At 34.1% G+C, this 20,655-nt stretch overlaps 1 protein-coding gene across 1 annotated transcript in view; it reads left to right on the top strand.

The window, feature by feature from the left end:
- The window catches only part of ST8SIA4 (ST8 alpha-N-acetyl-neuraminide alpha-2,8-sialyltransferase 4), an 83,725-nt gene that overhangs the window by 39,607 nt on the left and 23,463 nt on the right, over nt 1-20,655 (top strand). The window contains exon 4 of the mRNA XM_084779699.1: nt 1,210-1,503. Coding sequence (XP_084635825.1) covers nt 1,210-1,503 — 294 coding nt within the window. The remainder of the gene's footprint in view (nt 1-1,209; nt 1,504-20,655) is intronic.

Here is a 20,655-nt window from a genome sequence, read left to right as displayed (position 1 = left end):
CACTCCCTTTTCCTTTTTACCTAAAACTTAAGGTGTTTGAGAGTTTAATTAATGCAACAAAACACAGAAAAAGAAATATAAAGAATTCTGAAAAACTAATGAACTATAGGCACCTATGTTCATTCTTTGGAAAGACTGAGAAAAGGGAGGAAATTGTACTTTATGTTTGTGTATGTGTACATTCATGAATGAATAAATTGAATACATTTGAAAGACATTTTTGTAGACAGTAAAGTGTTGTTTGAAGAAAATCTGAATTTTCCTTTGTAAACTAATAAAAACATGCATTACAGTAAGCTAAAATAAGGGTATTTGGAGGTATCTCAGGTCAAGTATCCATGATTAATATGAAAAAAAATCAGTACAGTATCACAAATCAGTTGAGCATATATTCAAGTTTCTCTCTGAATTTATTTTTCAGTACATGGATGAGATCATATTGCATGGATAAAATTAGGTGTAGGCTGTTTTTAAAGTTCAAGACTCCATAGTAAAATTAGAAACCCTGATTCTATGTGTTCTTTTCATATGCCCCCCAACGGATGCAGATGGCCCTGGAATGCAGAAATCTACAGGGTAGCCTCCAAAGCAATAGAAAGGGTGTTTCTCCTATACACCTTAAAATTTCAGAAAGCAGGCTAACTATGACAATTCCATTTTCTTATTTTATTCTATATATAGGCCTAATGAATGCAATTATAAATATAATTGTGGACAGTCCTACAAAAATGGCATAAGCTCCCTTATCTTGGAGTGTTAAAAAGGTCAAACTTATTCAGTGATATTTTTAAAGACATTGAAAAAACTCAAGCCTGGCAAACCAACAAGTACATTACACTTTTTTTTTTTTAACTTATAGAACACACAGTTAAGGTTTCCTGTTGTATTGAAACAAAACCCTTGTGGATTTCGCATTAAAATTCACTTATTATTAACTGCTAGTATATGGATTTGTGAAGACAAAAAAAATAACACATTGGCTAAATTTAAGCCCTACTGGGAATTAATATCTTTGTTGAAAGTAATATTTCTAACATTTTGTTGACTTATTGTACATGTAAGTTTGTGAGGTAGATTAGTCAGAGAAATGGTTTCGTTTTATTTTTCTTATTGATAAAAATGTGCTGGATCCTCATTCTTTTTATACACAGCATTTTATAAGTGGACTTTTTATACTTATTTTTCACTTTTCCATTAATTTTTCCTCAGGTGTAATCTAGCTCCTGTGGTGGAATTTGCTGCGGATGTGGGGACTAAATCAGATTTTATTACCATGAATCCATCAGTTGTGCAAAGAGCATTTGGAGGCTTTCGGAATGAGAGTGACAGAGAAAAATTTGTGCATAGACTTTCCATGCTGAACGACAGTGTCCTTTGGATCCCTGCTTTCATGGTCAAAGGAGGAGAGAAACACGTGGAGTGGGTTAATGCATTAATCCTTAAGAATAAGCTGAAAGTGCGAACTGCCTATCCATCACTGAGACTTATTCATGCGGTCAGAGGGTAAGTGGCTGGAGAGGACCAGGCTGTCCTTGGCACAATAGAACACCTAACTAAAGATTTTCTCTAGCCAGGAAGGAACATCGGTACCCTCCCGCCGCCCAAAATACACACATTTCCCTCATTTGAAAAATGCTTTCTATATTTTTAAATACGAAATTTGTGTACTTAGTCTTTTTGCTCACCCACTTTTAGAAGAGCAAATTGTTGAATTTGGCATTTATGGCTGCTCATGAGCAAAGTACTAGTTTTGGTTTCTTTCTGCAACTGGAGTAATAAGAACTCAAGTAAAATTGGTGAGTTGAGAACGACAGGCTGCAAGAGAAATTCTAAACCTCTCACAGGTGTTGTGATGGACACATAAGTGCTGGACTTGCTTATGGAGCAATTAAGTCCCATCCGTATCGAAGAGGCCAACTAGTAAGAGAGGAGTCTAGCTGTAATTATGTGCTTTAATGCTTCATACTAGTGTCACAACTTGCCAATTTTTACAACTTGAGGTACCATTTTTCTTTAAATGAAACAAGTTATACTTAAAATTACATAAAGAGTAATCTATTGTTTAAATATGGAAATGACATAAAGGCTAGTGGTAATCATGTACGTAATGTGTTAAATAAATAGGTGAAGATAAAAACTTTTGTATGTTTATGAATGCAGCATAAGCACTAGATACTGTAAATACAAAAGTGAAGCAGTCACTTGATGGTAGACACCCAGGCATCTGACACTGCAGTGACATTGTAGCGGGGCATATTGGTAGGGAGGCATAATTTCCTCCTCATGTTCGTAAAGCTTAAATGTGGGTTTGCTATTTGACTAGATTTGAAAACTGAATAACAATTGTAAAGATTAATACAAGGAGGGATGGGAGGAATGCGGGTCAAAGGAAGACTGGGATGGCAAATAATGTGTTATTCAGAGACAGGGATACAGAGAAAGAGAAGGAGAGTGAAAGGCCGAGTAAGAAGGAATGGGAGGAAGAAGAAAGGACAGAGCACCGAGAGCCTAAAACAAGGATACCCGGAGGCCACGGTGAGCACTGACACAGGCTGAGGAAGTAAGTAGGGATGTGGCTGGGAGCGACTCGCTTTCATTCTCTATCAAGTACAGAGATATTTCTGAATTTGGGATGCCACGTCCTGCACCTGAACAAATATTTTAATTAATTTACTTATGGGAAAACAAGATATAGCATGGACATGGTGGATATAGACCCCTCCCCCCCCCACACACACACACAAACATGTTTAAGAGAAAAAATAAACACAGTGAGAGAATTTGTAGAAGAAAAATAACATATCCATATCCAGAGTTAAAATAGTCTTCTTTGGATAATGCCTTCTTTGGATAATAGAAACCATGCTCACGTGTTTTTGTCTTATTTTTAATCTTTGTTTTATTACTGAAACATTCGCCTGCAAAAATTTATAATTTCCTGTTCAAGCCTTTACAGTTTCTTACACTGGGTTACTCTGTTCAGAATTAAATTTGCCATATTTGTGTCAAATAATTCAACCGTCATTTATATTCAGAGAGAAATGTTATATATGTATATTATATGTATATGCACTTAGATGATAACAAAACTAACATTTATTTATAAATATGTAAATATTCCTTGAGTTTAAAAGTTAACACTAAAGAATGACGCATTGTCAACGATTACAATAAGAATGTATTGTGTTTAAAACTCATATTATTAAATTATTTTGAAAAAATAGATCACTTTCTAATTTTAGATGTGTATTCTCCAGTGATATATTTTTAGGACTAAATAGCATATACTCAACTCCCTGAAGAGAGCAAACATGAGGCAACTTAATATGTCAACTAAAATATGGCCACTAGATTCTGGTTAATATTCTCCACACAATACCATAAGCAGATTATAAAGGAGGCGTCACAGTTGAACTTACTAGGCAGTTAGGAAAATGTGTACTTAGAAATGTTTATGGAAGTATTTATGGATACTTTATGTGTTATTTTATTTTTCTTTGTGTGCTTGAAACCGTCTGCTGCCTCCCAGGCTGCCCTCTAACTCTGGGGTCACCCAAGTGAATCTCCTGCCTCATCTTTCTAGTAACTAAAAAAATAGGCACATCTATTTCACTTTGTACAAATGCTTGAATACAAAAGATATCAAATATTTTCATTTCAGTTATCATTATTTTCTGTTTCATCCTATCTTCTTTTCTCCCATAATATGATTTTGTAAACTATTTCAATAATTAGTAAGTGCTGTGATCCAATGAGCTTTATGATAAGTCTTGTAGTCACAATGTATGAAATGTTGAATTGTGGTTACCACATTTTATGTAGTTTTGACCAGGGTGATTCCTGACTTTGCTAGAAGGTATGTCACTGCATTCTTACTCGTCTAATTGCAAATCTTCCTGTAGGGTAAAGAGATTGACCCCTGAAAATAGGCATGAATATAAATTACTTTTATGGTAGCCAATCACCTTTCAAGTAAGATGGAAACTTACACACATGGTATGTCAAAAAACGAATTCACCTATGGAATTAGAAAACTACTATTACTGGTAGTATAACATTTCAACATGTATTTATGTAGCTTGATCTCTGAAAGAAAATAATAAAGCACTAACACTGATAAACTGAGGTTATAAAGCATTGATAAAACAAGATTTACCTGAAATTAGCAAGATCAAAGTGCAAAGAACTGTTAGGTCTTGCTTATTTCAGAGCAGTAAGTTCTACTGGCTTATTCATCTGAAAACCTGTGGTTAAACGGTCTAACAAAATAGTTTCAGGTCCTCTGTTGACTCCTGGGGTTGATTGACTGATGAAAGGTTAAGGGACCAGAACACACATCTTAGATAAAACATAACTACGATAGTACGATGTGAATGCTTTTCTGAGTGCTACAATTAAAGACAGAATGTTTAAGTGATAATGGAAATCAAGATTCCTAGATATAAAAATTACTTGGAAATTATCACACAGTCATATTTCATTATTTAAACATTATCCTCTGAAAACAATAAAACTACTAAGTTTAAACGCTGATGTAGTTTAATGTTGTTTGTAGCACTAAAAAGTTATCACCTGCAAAACTCAAGGGTAGTCTTAGGATTTGTTGTAATGTACAATGATTTTTGAAAGTCATTTGAAGTAAAATCAGAGGAAACATATAGCATAGTCTTACAAAATAATGAAAGGATAATCTAAGAAATGAACAAATATTTTGAATTAAAATCTAATGGTTACGTGAATACTGGGCGAGAATAAGAAAAATTGGCCATATAATTGCTTACATTTCACTGAAGGAGAATTTTATTTTAAAGACTTAATCGTTTATCAACCTACAGAAATATTTTATAAATAGAAGTTCATATGTACATGCTGAAGAGTAAGATAAAATTTGATTGATGTCTCTGAAACTCACTATGCATTTTTTCAAATAAAAAAGGTTTTTTAGAAAATATTTTAGAAACTTAGAGGAATTGTATTTGTAAGCAATTTTTAGTGCAGCTCTGATGATTTGAGACAAAAGTGCTTATGGCTTCAAGTCATAGATATATAACCATTAAACTATGAGTATCTGCATTAATAATAATTAGTCTGAGTATTGGCTTTAATAAAAATTAGATTCCTTGGTTCTCTAAATTTTACTGATTCTAACCTGTAAATTTGTGTACACAAGATATGTAGAAATGTCATGTAATGCTCACTTTTGTGCTAACTCTTCTTAAATATTCTCAGAAATTTCTTTCTTTAGCCTCTTATAAAGGCTAGCTGAATTCTTTTCACATCATTCGCTATGTGAGCAGATGGAGCTTTCAGAAATATTCACTTTTAAAGCATATTTTGGAATAAAAAGTATGTCCATACACTTCAAAACCATTACTAAGTTAAACTACTCAGCAAGTGTTTCTTCTCCACAGTTAATCAGAAGTATTTATTCACACATACATATATACAAACTTGTGCATGTGTACACATATAGAGATAGATAAGTAGATACATAAATAGATACACAGACAGATAAATGATAAAAATAGGTATACACATGGTTGGTACATAGATAGATCATACATACATATATACACAGAGATAGACACATTGATAGATAGATACATAGTTGAACAGACAGATAGATGATAGAGATACATAGATATGTGATAGGTAGATCATACATACATACATACATACATACATACATACATACAGATGGATACATAGATAAACAGATAGATGCATATCTAGATACACATAGGTGATATAGAGAAGAGGGAGATAGGTTGCTCTTGAATTTAGTCCTCCTTGGACATCTATGAGAGTAAGTTTTTAAAGATACATATATCTTTGCATAAACATAAACTGGTGGAAAAATTAATTCAAAAAATATGTGCTGTTTGTTTTTTACATAAATATTTTACACAATAGGGATACATATAAAATACGTATACATTATTTTTATAAATTATTTATATATACTAAATACAAGATATGTTGTATACGAGTTTTTTATTAGAGCACAATAGACTTAAAAGCAGTATACGAAAGTAATTAAAGAATAACTTTTGACTTTTTTCTTTCACTTTTGTAGTAAATACAAAAACTAATATTGCGTTTTGAAAAACATAATATTTAAAAAGAATACAGTGATCACAAAATAAGTGTACAGATGAAACATAGACTGCCAATAGCATACACATGTATTCACTTTGTATGCTCTCTCTTTTATGTGTATATACATATATAAACAGAACATTGCTTACATAATACTAACACATATACTAACAAGTGTCTATAATTACTAGTATTTCATATATCAATTGTATTTGTGTTCCATGATTGTACATATCTGTGTGTTTATATGACATATGAGAAGATAGATGAAATGCTGGGTAAACATAAAGCACTTCTCGCTGGGGAAATGTCATGTGTGCATCACTAGCCTTCAGAAGTGTGAATCAGAACAGATCCCAGCAGAGTGTCAAATCAAGCAGAAGCAGAAATATCTCCTAGGTACTCTTGAGGAAACTGAGTTCATTGCAGTCATTCAAACAGATTTTTTGGAATACTGAAGCAGTTTAAAGCCACATAAACAAAAGGAAAACAAATTTGAAAATGAAAATATTCACTCCAAATAATTTCTGAAAATGGTTTATTCGTTTTAATTTTACCTAGCTTGTCCTAAAACATTACCATATGGCTTCTATTTGACCTATGTGCAGCACAGCTGTAATATTTTTCCATAAAACATGTACCATAGCTTAATATTCTCTTTGATTAGCAAGGCAATTCACAGCAGGTGTTATATACTAAAGACAGTTTTTATGGAAGAATATTTCTCTCTATTTCTCTGGGAATATTCAGATTTGCATACACAGGACAACAACCTTTTCCAAATGAATTAATCTAGTTACACTTTAGTCACAATATTATTTCCTTGCAGCTTCTATTATTTACATCATATTAGAAAATATGACAGTGTAGGTGGCTTATATCTGAAGAGGCATTCAAAGTGGGTGAATTCAATGTGAACAAAATGATAATGACATATTTTTAAATTCCTGCTCATTTAGCACTGGGACTAAAAGGCTTTACAAATTTTATCTGGAAGAAGAAACTTGTATTTATAAAATTTATTTGGAGAAAGAGAAGCCTTCAGTGAACATCTTTGTCATGAACATATCCTGGCCTACTTCCTGGATGTGCGATTTACCTGTGCTCTATGTACAGTTTGTGTTTTGTTTCTTAATCTTGGTTTGAAAGTTCCGGTTGAATACAAGTGTTTGCTGTTTCCAAGATTGGCTTGAGTTCTGTTTCTCTATGTTTTCTCTTAAGTTGTAAACGACATGTCTAATATTGTACATCATTAAAATGGATTTCTGCCTTTTTTTAAGAGCAAGGGCCAATTTACTCATATCTCTAAATACTTAAAAGGGAACATTAAGTTCTCTGTACATGCATTTTGTTGGATGTTGGGCCATATAAGCAGAGAGGAGATTGTTGTCTTTAAAAAAGCCATATACAAGCCATATATATATATATATACAAACAGCAATTAAGGTTACAACTAAACTAATAAAAGTGAAGAAATTGTTTACTTTTTAATCTGCGTAGAATTAGAAATTATGTTCTCCTTGGAGAATTATGGTGACTAAGAGGAAACCTGTCCATCAAAGGCTTAGATGCAAATAATGAAAACCAAACCTTATAGCATATTAAGTTAATTAATTAGTAAATTGACTAATATGATATGCATCAGTTTGTTCCCAGTATATACTCAGTGGTAAAATTGTTGTTTACAAAATTTTAATTTCCTATGGTAGCATAGTAATAAAAATGCAGAAACAAATTTTGATTAAAAAGTCACTGGGTATATCAATGGAAAAGTGGGGTTCAAAATATCTCCTAGGAATGGCAGAAACGTCACCCATGAAATCTCACAAATACAGATCCTTGGGCATGACTTGAGCAAAGATGACACACCATACACATGCTAGGGTGAACGAAGCAAAGATCATAAATCCTCAATCACAGACAAGTAACTACAGGAGAGGGAGAGACTGTCTTCCTTGGTGACTAGCGTGATTGCTTACTCAATACCAAATAAATGATCATCCCTGAGAACACGCACACAAGTGTACATGCGAACATCACAGACTGCAGGGGAGTAGGTTGTGTTGGCCTGTTGAAGAACATCTACATACTTGTGTGAGCAAGTGCAAACACAGGTAACAACACAGAAGAGACTTTGCTTTTAGTAATCCCATGGATGCAGTTTAGTAATCACAGCAGGGAGTTATACCCTATATATTTTAAGAGCTACAGGAAACAGATTAATCTGGTTCTTAAATTATATCCAATGCAAGATTCTGGGTATCATGTTGTTTCTACATTTTTGTTTTATTTTATTACCATTTTCTTTTTTATTGAAAGCATTTATGAATATTTAGCATGATCATGGTTTTTCATCTCTCACTTCCTTCCCATCTCTCCACTCATCCAACTCCAAGGCCTTTCTTTCTGTCTCTTCAGAAAGCAAACAAAGCCATCTTTTTCTTTTTGTAAGATTCACTCTCCTAATGGTGGTACCAGGGTCACAACTGGCCCCAAAACCCCCTTGCTTCTCTCTCTGAACTCTCAGCAGGAAAGATAAACAATAATGTGGAGATTTTAAGCTGCACCAAGCTAGTCTAATCTATATATAAGGAACCATTCATATGCACATTAAATTATCGGTTATGGACTTCAAGCACGCAGCAAATGTATTTAATAACCTTACACAGTGAGTGTGGGTGCACGCTGCTTACAATTATCCAAAAAGGTTATTGAGGCAAACACCTTAAAAATACCAGTTTAGCAGGTGATTCGGTGACACAGTACTTGCCTCCTATGCGCAAGGCCCTGGTTTGACCTGTAACACAAGACAAAGTTGTAGTCTGTCCTGTTTTCTGAAATAGGTTAGCTGTAGTTGAGCTTGATAGTAGCAGTTTTCAGAGATGTTCCCGAGAGATCGATCATGATCAGTCAGCCATCTGCAGCTCCTAACGCGACTCACAGCATGGTCAGGACCTCAGGCCAAGGGTTGAAAAGCCTAGCTATAGTTATTGGTAATGCTAGCTCTCTAATACCAGGAATGATAAAATGAAAAACATTTGGGAGGTCTTGACCATGAGATTAGCCACGTAAGGAATTCATTTATGATAGAATCCGTTTGCTTATGAAATCATTGCGGCAGCACAGCATGGGTTGTCCACGTGAGAGACGTCCAGAAAAGTCAGCTTGCTTGCTTCCCTACTCTCTAAAATCTTACCTCAAAATCACTTACAAAGGCCAGGAAGTATGGTGTAGAAAAAGGGGTTTTAGGATTTGCCCATAATATACTGGAATGGTCTTTTGAGAATACCATTTTGTTCTCTTATTTCAACTTCACCCATGTCCTGGCCTCAATAAGATCAAACTCAGGCCCTTGCGATGCAAGGGCAAGTGATCAGACACAGAGTTAAATCTCCACTATAGTTATGTGATTTGGGGGTGGGGGGGTGTAACTTTAAATTATTTTGTGAAAAATATAGTTTTCATGCAATATTTTCTGATTATGATTTTTCCTCACCCAGTTCCTTCCAGAACCTCTCAATCTCCTCGCCCACGAAATACACACCCTTCCTTGTACCCAATAGAAAACAAACAGGCATCCAAGAACATAAGGAAGAAGAAAAATAATAAAATGTTTATCTTCTGATATAACATTACTATTATTTGTATGTAAATTAAATATTATATAACATGTTAGAATTTTTCATATGAAGTGATTTTTTTTTAGCCCTCAAGAGAACACTTACTTATATCTTGGAAGGCTTTTAGATTCGATTATGAAATTACTACTTAACATATATATATATATATATATATATATATATATATATATATATATTAACCTTTATATATATGAGAGATAAAAAACCAAGTTCTTTACATAGAGAAGTATTAACAACTTATAAAATATCTTTGGTGTATGGCAGCTAAATTGTTGGTGTGAAAGGATAATAAAAACAACAGATGTATTTGTGTGGTGTGGAGGTGAGGAGTTGAAAGGTCATGGAGGTCCTGACACTTCAGGTCCATTTCACATAACAACTCTGACACTGTCAACCTTCGTACAACTGTGTCAAAGGCATCATCACAGCAATCGGTTTCCAAAGCATGCTATGTCACTACCCTGTCCTGAGAAAACCCTCACTTCATTTTGTTTTCACAAGGGGGGTTTAGGGGAGAAAGGGGTCGTTTCAACACATCAATAACACTGATTACTTATAGTCCCTTGTTAAGAATTTTATGTCTCCTGGGAATATCAGTCAAATGCCGGTGGTCTAAACTGTCAGTTACAAAGCCCTGCGTCTGCTCCTGTCCAACACAGAGTCACAGGATGGCCATGTGAGCGAGTCAAATGGAATCTGATGTAAGCCTGGGGCTGACTGTACCTCTCTTGCTAGTCAGTTCTAACTGCTTTTGTTTCAGACAGTGCAGGTCTTCATTGTCAGCGTCAGACTGCTTTCATAACGAAAGCAGATTGCGCTGCTTGAAGCACACTCCTGTACAGAAATATTGCCCTGTGTCTCCACTGCACAGATGACAACATTAGCTTAGGGATCCATTCACGCTTCTGTAAAGCATAAAGGCGTAAAGTGGTAGTGAGAGGGAATAATTAAGAATTTCTTGGAACATGCCACACACAGAGTGTCTTTAATCAATTATGTGGATGATGTTTCCTTTGTCTTTCTAACAATTTCTTTCTTCTTTGTTTTTGAGATTGCAGTTTAATCATGCTTATTCCTTCCTTTCCCTTTCTTCAACCTCTCCCCTATACCCTTCTCTGTACTCCTTCAAATTCAGGGCCTCTTTTTTTATTAATGTTATTGCATCCATATATGTATTTGTATATATGTAGATGTATATATATATATTCATAAATAAGCCTAGTGTGTCCATAGAATGGTTCCTGTGTGTTTACAGGGCAACCATTTGTCACCGGACAATCGGTCAGTGTGCTGGGGGTGGCACCTATCCTGCTCCCAACTTTAGTCAGTTGCCTGTAGTTCTCTGGAATTTTTCCAGTTCAATTTGCCTTGTTCATTGATATCTCCTTGCTTAGTTTACATTTGGGCTGTTAGCTTCAATGACACTTAAAAGAATGATGTAAACATTAGTACCAAACACTGGATTTAGACTCAAAGCATCTGATTAGATTCAAAACATACTTGCCCAAAATGCAAATGTAAATGAAGTGAGCAGCAAACATATATATGTTTGTATATATGTATGTATATATGGTAACTATTTATAGTTTAGCCTTCAGAACTAGAGGGTCAATGCTACATTATTAACTTTTTCATATTTTGTTCTAATAGAAAGTAATGTGTTTTTCCTTTCTCAAGTGTATTTTACTTAAAGTAAGATGATTTTCTCCATGAAACTTCTGTCTGACTTAACACTTCATTCCACTGATGGTCCTACTACTCTTGGTAGAATTCCATAAGCCCACTGATATCTCATGGTTAGCATATCACATACTTCCATACAACACACTGATTTTGCACACACACCCCCAAAAATTGTTTCTCAACAGTGCTTGAAACCATTGACAGAAACCATAAACATTTGAAAAAACTCTTAATATTTAATTTCTACTTGTTAAGAGTAAGCACTCTTTTGTGAATTTGGGGAGTTGCCTTGTGTATGTGGTAGCCAACTAGCCCACCAAGCTGTAGCCATTAAGAAGAATCCCCATTAGCAATGATCAATGCTGCTAACATATTTTAGTTTGTTGAGATGACTAATATTTTTTTAATGTGCCTATGACAAAATTGTTGCTAAGATACTTTATTTTATAGAAAACAATTGAGACAGAATATGTTTCTGCATATATTTTTATAATGTACAAAATGATAAAAACAAAATATATTTTTATGTATTAAAAAAGATTAGCTGCAGCAGAGAAATGCTAAAAAATTTATCATATATGATGAAAAGATACGCCCTTGGTATAATAGAGGTCATTCCTTCTCTAGGACAATGTAGATGGCTTCTTTAGCTGGTAGCTGTAACTGGCCTTAAGCTGCAAAGAGGATAAAAACTTTATTTGCTTTCAGAAGTGACAGCATTCCCAGATTCATATAGTAGATGCTAATGCATGGGGTGGGAAAAATAATTCCGGAGTGTGAGACTTCGGGACTTTAGCCAGGACCTGAGTCACATCCTTTGGGATACGTGAGCTCTCACTGGTCACAGAGGAGTTTCCAAGCAGGATCAAAGGTCAGACAGTAGTACAAACCAACATTCCCAGTAATTCTAATTCTGATGCTGTGTCATAACAGTGTTCTGAACACCAGCCATGTTACCCAAATTCTCCATTAATACACTGTCTAAAACTCAAGCTATTTCATTCTACATACTAAAGCTTATGCTTCAAAAAGGAATAAACCAAAAATTTACACAACTACTGAAATTGGGAATGTCTTTTGAGATAGTCCTAGCTGAAAAAAAGTATGTCCAATATAGATTTAGGAATCCCTCTTCTCTCCCAGCTGTGATATATGGTAGGTTAGGAATTTCCCGTTTCTGGTTTCTGGTTTTCGCATTTTCTCATTTACACATTCCTTTGGGTACACAGGAAATGTGTCCTTGAATTTCTCTCTATGACAGAGTATGATAATGAGGAGACACGCTCACATTGCCAAAGGAAGGGTGCTTAGTGAATAGTACATGCAGAAGCCACTGTAAAGAGGAGAGCCAAACAAACTATTTTCCTTGATTGTACACTTCGGGATCCTTACAGTGAGAATATTTATGAAGACTAGGGTTTTACACCCTGAAGTAATCCAGGGATCACAAAGTTTTGGCACCTTCTTACACACTGACTAGAAAAAGCATCTGTTTAGACAAAAATGTGTTATAAGTTGATGCTACCCAGAGCTGAGAGTGTAAAATGCATCCGGCATCCTCTCCAGTGGTTTGTATTAGGACACTATTTACATCTCCAGGCATGGTGAACATGACTCATGATGACATGAATCGCTTGGGGGAATTTTACCAGCTCTTGAGTGATCTCAACCTTTAAGTATGGGACTTCCTAACTTGGCTGTTGATGACATTAGGGAATGTTTCCTTAGCTCGTTATTTCTTATAGGCGTATATTGGAACGTAGTTATGTAATCTTTCGAATTCCCCCATCATTTACCTTAAGAAAATTCAAGAATTGATCATGTATGTGGATGGGGGTGAGTATATGGTCAGACAGTCATACTCTCTACTTTTTGTTCACTGTGAAAGAGTCCTGTAGTAACTACGGTACTCCACAAAACAAGTATAAAGTGTTCTAAAATATCAAATCACGTGAGAAAAAAATGGATGAGTGCTTTAAATATCTGAGCACATTCAAAGACAATATTTTATTTGAGTCATTATATGAATTGTTGCTGTCATTGTTAAAAGTAAATACAAAATGATAACTATGAAATTTCAGCATAATTAATAGACAGTTCAAAAATTATAAATGTGTTGGAAATATTAAAATATATAGTTGCTTTGTAAACACATCCATCTCTTTTGCATAGCGAACTAATATACAAAATATTTGTTACATATTTTTATTAAACATTTTTTTATTTTTTACATATATATTTATATTATTACACACATATACAATAATCTACCTATAGCAAGAAGAACTATCACACAATCAGAATTATATAAATGTCACATTCTTAGAGTTTTGGCTATTTGTATTTGACAGCCTTGAAAAAACATCTTTCCTAATTTGGTGCATCTAAAACTCTGAATGTAAATCAATATCCATCACATTTCTTCATTATCAACTTAAAACATCTATCTAGACCTAAAAACATCTTAACCCCTAAACAACTAGGCTAAATTGAAAAACTAAACTATCTGATCTTCAACCCCTTAAGAGACTTGAGAAGGAATAAAATTGATTACCTGAGTGCACCATGAGTGCAGGTTAATAGCTTTCTACGTGAGATAACAGAGACAGTTTGCTACCTGAATAGTCACACAAAACTTTCTATAAGATTAGGACATTATCTTCAGCCTTCTGGCCCAATATATCTGACAGACATATTTGTGAGGCAAGAACCATTGAGGACTTGCTTACTCTGTCTTGGCAGAGTTTGGCCATTGACTCTGCCTACATTCAAGCTTGCCCCTTTTTAGGCAGAATTCTGTCTGTGGTAGAAACAAGGACATCTTGCCAATGGCTTGTTTGCCACATTTTTGGCCATCTCCATAAGGAGGTTCTTTTGTGCTCATCATCCTATGTGAGGTAAGCTGGCTGTTGCCAGGAGTTAATCTGTCTCATTGTCAGTGAATCTTTAAAATAATGAAAAATATTTTAAATGCCATATTCTGTACATCTATGAGGTTTTTTTAAGACCTTGTCTAACTATTTTACCTTATCTTTCTATAGAACCATATCTATCTGCTGTACATAAGATGTATATTCTTGTGATAAAAATAGACTAATAATTGATATGACCATGACTTGATCAACTAACAATTAACTTGTATAACTTATTTATCCTAAACAGCCTGCAATAGCACTTTCAAAGTATTGGAAGTAAACCTTGTGTTATAATTGAGCTATACGGGCACAACACCTCCTATTAAAGTAGAAATATATATAATCTGTGTGAAGAATACTCTTACATTTGAAGTCTATACCACTGCATCTAAAATTAAGCTTATTTTGCATCTAAATACAAAACTCTGTACCAGTGAATTAAAAATAACCTTGTGAATGACAGTTGAGTCATTAAGTTGAGGAGTAGATTCACTAATCTGCTTTTTGTTCTACCTTTCCTATATATTTCTATATTCCTCCTTCTTTCTTTTCAACTCCCATCTTCAAACCTAAAAATGCAGAATAAAGGAAAAGAGAGCCATCCTAGAGTCCAAACTTGTTTTCTCTCTAAATAAGATCAATAAAAATTTATAACCAATCCCATTGAAAATAACCATCTACAGCCCAAGAAAGCAAGCAAAAACCTACCCGACCCAACTTAAAGGAAATGGGGAGTTGTTCTCTGAAGTTTTTTTCCAGTTGATTTGGCATGAATAATATCTTTTTAGGGGCCCAAATAAAATTGGGGAAATGGTTAAACAAGCTAGCAATAGCATTTGTGGTCCAGTTTCTAAATGTTGAGAAATTCCAGGCTGAATTAGAGTCCTGTATGAGACAGTCTAAAATGCTGGACCTTTTGGGATTGGAAGCTTTCTTCAAAAGTGTCCTGGGATTTTTCTTGTTCTGGTGAGGAACAGCAACTTGGTGCTGGGAATCAGCAGCACTGGTGTTTTGTAGACCTCAGTTTGGTCTTTAGGTTGCTGTGCAGTCTTGGTTGTCCTGCTAATCAGACACAGTGCGTGATCAGCGCCATCATCTTGGATCCTTTCCATACCAGATACTTTTAAAGCCTGAATTACCAGCAACAAACCTCATCTAGTGTCATACCCAGACTGGCTGATTTAAGGTTAGGTCTACATCTACCAATACCATTATGGTCTTTGCCCATTCTAACACTCTTCTTTAATTTTCTATATAATACCATCAATTCAAATACCTTTGTATCATAACAAAATTATATTTTTAAAAATGAGTCTTTTCTATTTGTTTTAGTTATATCAGATCTTGATCTGTTTCTAGCTTGTGTTTGTTTCTTGGACAATGATACAAAGAAGTTTTCTCTTTTTGGGGGAGGGGGAGGTCGTTGATACAGGCTTTTTCTGTATAGCCCCAGCTGTCATGCAGCTAGCTCTACAGACCAGGCTGGCCTTGAACTTACAGAGGTCTGCCTGTCTTTGTCTCCCAACTGCTGTGATTTAAGGTGTGGGCTCCCATCTCCCTGCCAAAGGAGTTATTTTTTTTTTAAAGATAAGAAGAAATAACTAAAAAAAGCTGTCTTCCTCATAAGGATTTATAACCCAAACTACAAGCCCATGTTTTCAAATAATTCTAAAATAGAATTTGAATGGTTATTTTTTCCAACTGTAAAAGAAATAGCACAATTTCATCACTGCATTCAGAAGCATTTCATTAAATCCAAGTTCATTTATCTGCTCAGACTTTCAGCTGAAGTTTGCAGAGCAAACTCAAGCTCTCTTTTGGAGAACTGATAAATGGTGTACTGTGCTATTCACCAAGCTCAACCCAACTCCATCTGAAATATTTTTTAGTAAGTGAAATTAAAAACAAAGTAAGGATACAGCATGTTTTTGGCCAGAGAACAAGTAAATTTTATATAATAAATAAATAGTAATTCTTATACTTTGTAAGTCAATCAAGATTCATCAGAATAAATAAACTTTTCTGTTTATGGAGTATGCCTTAACATGATTTAAATTGATTTCTTAATCAATGATTTTTCTAGAATGTTTAATAGTTATAAGATAATATAAGAAAAAATAATCACTGTGTTTTTGACTTCTTGAAATGGCATAATGCTAATTTTACTTTTTCTTATAAGTGTATAGTGTCTTGTCCAAAGCAAATATTCATGAAAGTACAGTTGAGGAAATTTCTAGAGAATGTGTTTTGAACACCATCAAACTGAGTATCTAATTTGGTGAATTTGAGCTGAGTTTCTGAAATATCAAAACATAATAATTATTTTCAATTTGTATTAAACTAAACCTGCCATTTTGTAAATATATAAGGAAGTACTTGTAGTGATGCTTAAAATTGGATGTATTTGCTAGTAATCCAGCTATACAAGAAAGTGGTGTTTAAATTTGATCAAATTAACTTGCAGGTATTGTTCCTGATCAAGAAAGGCTTTAAAAATATGCAGTGTTGATCACATATAATCTTCCTGATTGATTCCCCAGAAACTTTCTACTGACAGTTCTGCTCCTTTTTCTACTTACAGAACAATAGGAGCATAGTAATCATTCACAATTTAATTTCAAGCAGTTGACATATTTATCAACACAGATATCCTAAAAGGCTTTAATTGACATTAGAGAATTTTGTGGTTATAATAGAAATGTCAGTTTTTAGTCACTTTAATAAAATGCAAATATTGTCATGACACCACTGAGGCAGAGTTAAATGACAAATGACAAAGTTTTACTTGTTTTAGGTGATGTTGTATAAAACTTCCTGGTCCATCGTGATACCAGATGAGTCATTTATCGAAGCCTGTCTTTTCCCGGTTCTTTAACCGTGTATTCAGTTATCCTGCTTGTTAGAGGTAGAATGGGTTATACATTTACAATAAATAATTCACACCAACTGTGATTAGGTCTTTATTTTTTTTTTTTTACTTACTATGAATACAAATGGAGGATCTTTGTCTATTGTGTATCTATTTTGACACAAATGTAGAAAACATGTTGCTAAATAGGTGACAGAAAATTAGGAAGCATCTACAGCATCAATGGAATTTTCGTTTAGGCAATATGTGACAGTTACTGTGTAATAATGAGATCTCTGGGGAAAGAGAAAAGTCTAGATGTATAATATTAGCACATCTTCATTTTTCAAATGCTCCCAGTAGATATGATTGTGCATTAAAGATAAAATATCAAACAATTTCCAAATTTCCAGAAAATCGACATCTTCCCTGTGAAGGAATTAAGCCAGTACCAGGACTAGAATAGATGTCCCTGTCAAGGACAGTCATGAGTGCTGTTGGTGATGCCATATTGGAGCCACTAATGCATCTTGTTATTAAACAAAATAGTTTAGATTGGCTAGGATGAGCGCACTGGCCAACTGATGTCTGAAAATGACTTTTGTTCAATGGCTGTCTTTTGGTTTATTATGTTAATCATGTATAAGCATGCATAATGTAAATTTTATATTTTAACCCATAAACAGGTATCTTTAAGTAGTGTTGATTAAAGAAACACACTTAATTTTTTTTATCTGCTACTGAGCTTGTTCTCCTAGGTGCATGATTTTGAATAGTTCCCACATCTTATATTGTTTGTCATGAAGGGATATTTATTCTAATCCTATTATCTATATTTTAATCTTTTTATGACCTACAAAATCTTAGGATTAATAGTAATCCTTGAAAGCAGAGTTCAGACTCTATAATTATTCTATTATAAATATTTGAGATGATTATCTATTTTCCTCTAGAAACATAATTGTTATGGCACCACTATTTCTACAAGATGTAAATTGACCTACTTAACTTGAAAATTTTAATATCTTAAGTTCTTAGTCTGAAATTAAATATAGTAGTAAATTTGATTCCAGAATCCCTGAGAAAATAAAATTATCATGTCTTTTATTTACATCTAAGTATATTGGAAGGAAAATGACCTGTGATGAAATTCTATACAAAAAAATATAAGTTTCAATTAATAATACGTATTGATATGACAAATATCTGCAGCATAATATATAGCACAGTTTGCATATGTACACACATTTCTTGCATGTGTACGTGTTACAGTTAGACACATTAGTAAATACAAATCCAGTTCTATTTCTAATTCAAAAACTCTAGCAATTATTTTATAAACTTGTATCCAATGCAGATGCCGAATAGCTTAAGGAGAAAACAGTCTCACTGTAGTATTTATGTATTGCTGTCATCTGCTTATGAATCCGTTAGGTTATGGATTAAATAGTATTTCTTTCTCATTCCACAGTGGAATTATTCACAAAGAAAATTAATTAAAACCTTATTGTTTTTTTCTAATATTTAAAATCAGACATAGCTTAGCATTACCCTATTGTCTTAATTTTTAAACCATATTTTATCATTTGTTTAATTTTATATTTTAGAAATCTTAAACCATTCATAGTTGTCATTTAACTTCTCCTCTACTCTCTCAACCTTCTAACTCCTGAAAAGACCCCACACACACTTTCTCTCAATTTTGTTTGTATTAATCTTAAAAGCAAAAAAAAAAAGTGCTTAATTGATTGATTGGCTTTGACCAAACTGATTTTACAAGGCTGTTCTGACAATTATGTCGGCTATTTCACCTAATGTTTATTGAATACATCCTCAAGTTAATATAATACTGGCCCACCACAACTCTTCCATCTAAAGTATTTCACCCTTTTATTAGATTTATCTTGTGCTTCAGAAATTATAGGTGTTAGAGATAGAATTTGTTTCCATTAATCTACCAAATGGAGAAAATAAACCATAAAATAACTGAAAAATATAGGATTTGATTAAGGAGAGTAATGAAAGATAAGGCTTGTTGATAGACATGAAGGTGACAATAGCAGGTTGTTACAGTTAAAAGACTCATGGCATCTCCTTTTATTTGCATACCTTCTATGGAAAATATTTGCAAAATTAAAGGGGTGTGTGTGTGTGTGTGTGTGTTATCACTAATGAGAAAATTCCCAAGGCTTGTTTTTACTGTTCCTATGAGCAAAGTCAATAGTTGATAATGAGTGACATTGGTGTACTTTTACCTGTAAAATGTAAAGCTAGTCTCCAAAGCGTTCCCTTTAATGTAAGCATAAAGCAGTAGCAATCTTCTCTGATGGATTTTATTCTTTTCAGAGTACAAGAATACTCTGTCAAATCTAAGTAAAAGTACAGTCTAAAAATGATGTCACCTTCTTAGATGTTTTTCTCATTATACGTATTTCGAATCAATTGCTTAAATTATTTTTAAGTTCTGTAGCAATGGCTTGGCCAGCAGTTGAGTCTGAGGGGTCAAGCAAAGAATTCTTTGGGGAGAAGAGAAGCCAATGTTTCCCCAGTGCTACTGGTCAGAATAAACAACCAGTCTCAGATGTCCTTCAGTAAAGTAAATGATGCTGGCTGCTTTATTTCGTGTGAAACAGGGACTTATAAACCATGGGGGAGGGACTTTGAGGATGAATGTATCTCACTGGCCTGGACTTAGGACACTAGCAATGCTCTCATTGCAGAGGGAAAGCTAACAGGTAATAAGCTCATGTGACCAACACCTATAGCCAGCTAGGATTTGTGTCCTATTTCATGATCCTGAGGAAGGCACAGAAACAGGAGAGAGCTTTGCCCCTCATGTTCCATTGAACATCTCAGCAGTTCCATGCCAGTTCCTCTGGAGGCACGGTCCATGAACACCACATAATAGGTTGGCTGTTCTAGCCCAACATAGTAATTAAAATTATGATAATTTCCAGTTTAATAGATGAAATAATTCTGTCACCAAAAAATGAATGAGTACAGTTTTGTGTGTCATCCACCATGAATTAGAAATCATCAACAACATTAGGAATTCAGTTGACTTTAGCAACATTTCCTTTTATATGTAAGGTTCTCTGCTAGATACCAGGAATATAGGGATACATTGTTTTTAACTGTGCCTTTAACCATTTATACAGCTCAGAATATATAAAATTTATGGAAACACAGACAGTTTGATACATGCACTTGGCAACAGTGCAAAGGTTTCGTCTTAGTCACCTTGAATTCATAGTAGAAATCTAAAACCTATTTAAGAATGGAGTGTATAGCTAAATAAATAAAATGATATAAAGAGAAGAATTAGTTTCATTAGAGAAAATAGGTTTTTTTTTTCAGTTAAAAAATGGCATTTAAGAACCTGGAGAGTAGGTTGTAATTTACTAATACAAGACAATCGCGTGAATGAGCCTTGACTGTGGAGCAAGATGAGTGAAATCACTCACATTTA

This window comes from Acomys minous (genome assembly GCF_964271855.1).
Source record: "Acomys minous genome assembly, chromosome: 4".
NCBI classification, from domain to species: Eukaryota; Metazoa; Chordata; class Mammalia; order Rodentia; family Muridae; genus Acomys; species Acomys minous.
The sequence above is the reverse complement of the archived record's forward strand: the minus strand, read 5'-3'. Positions and strand labels throughout refer to the sequence as shown.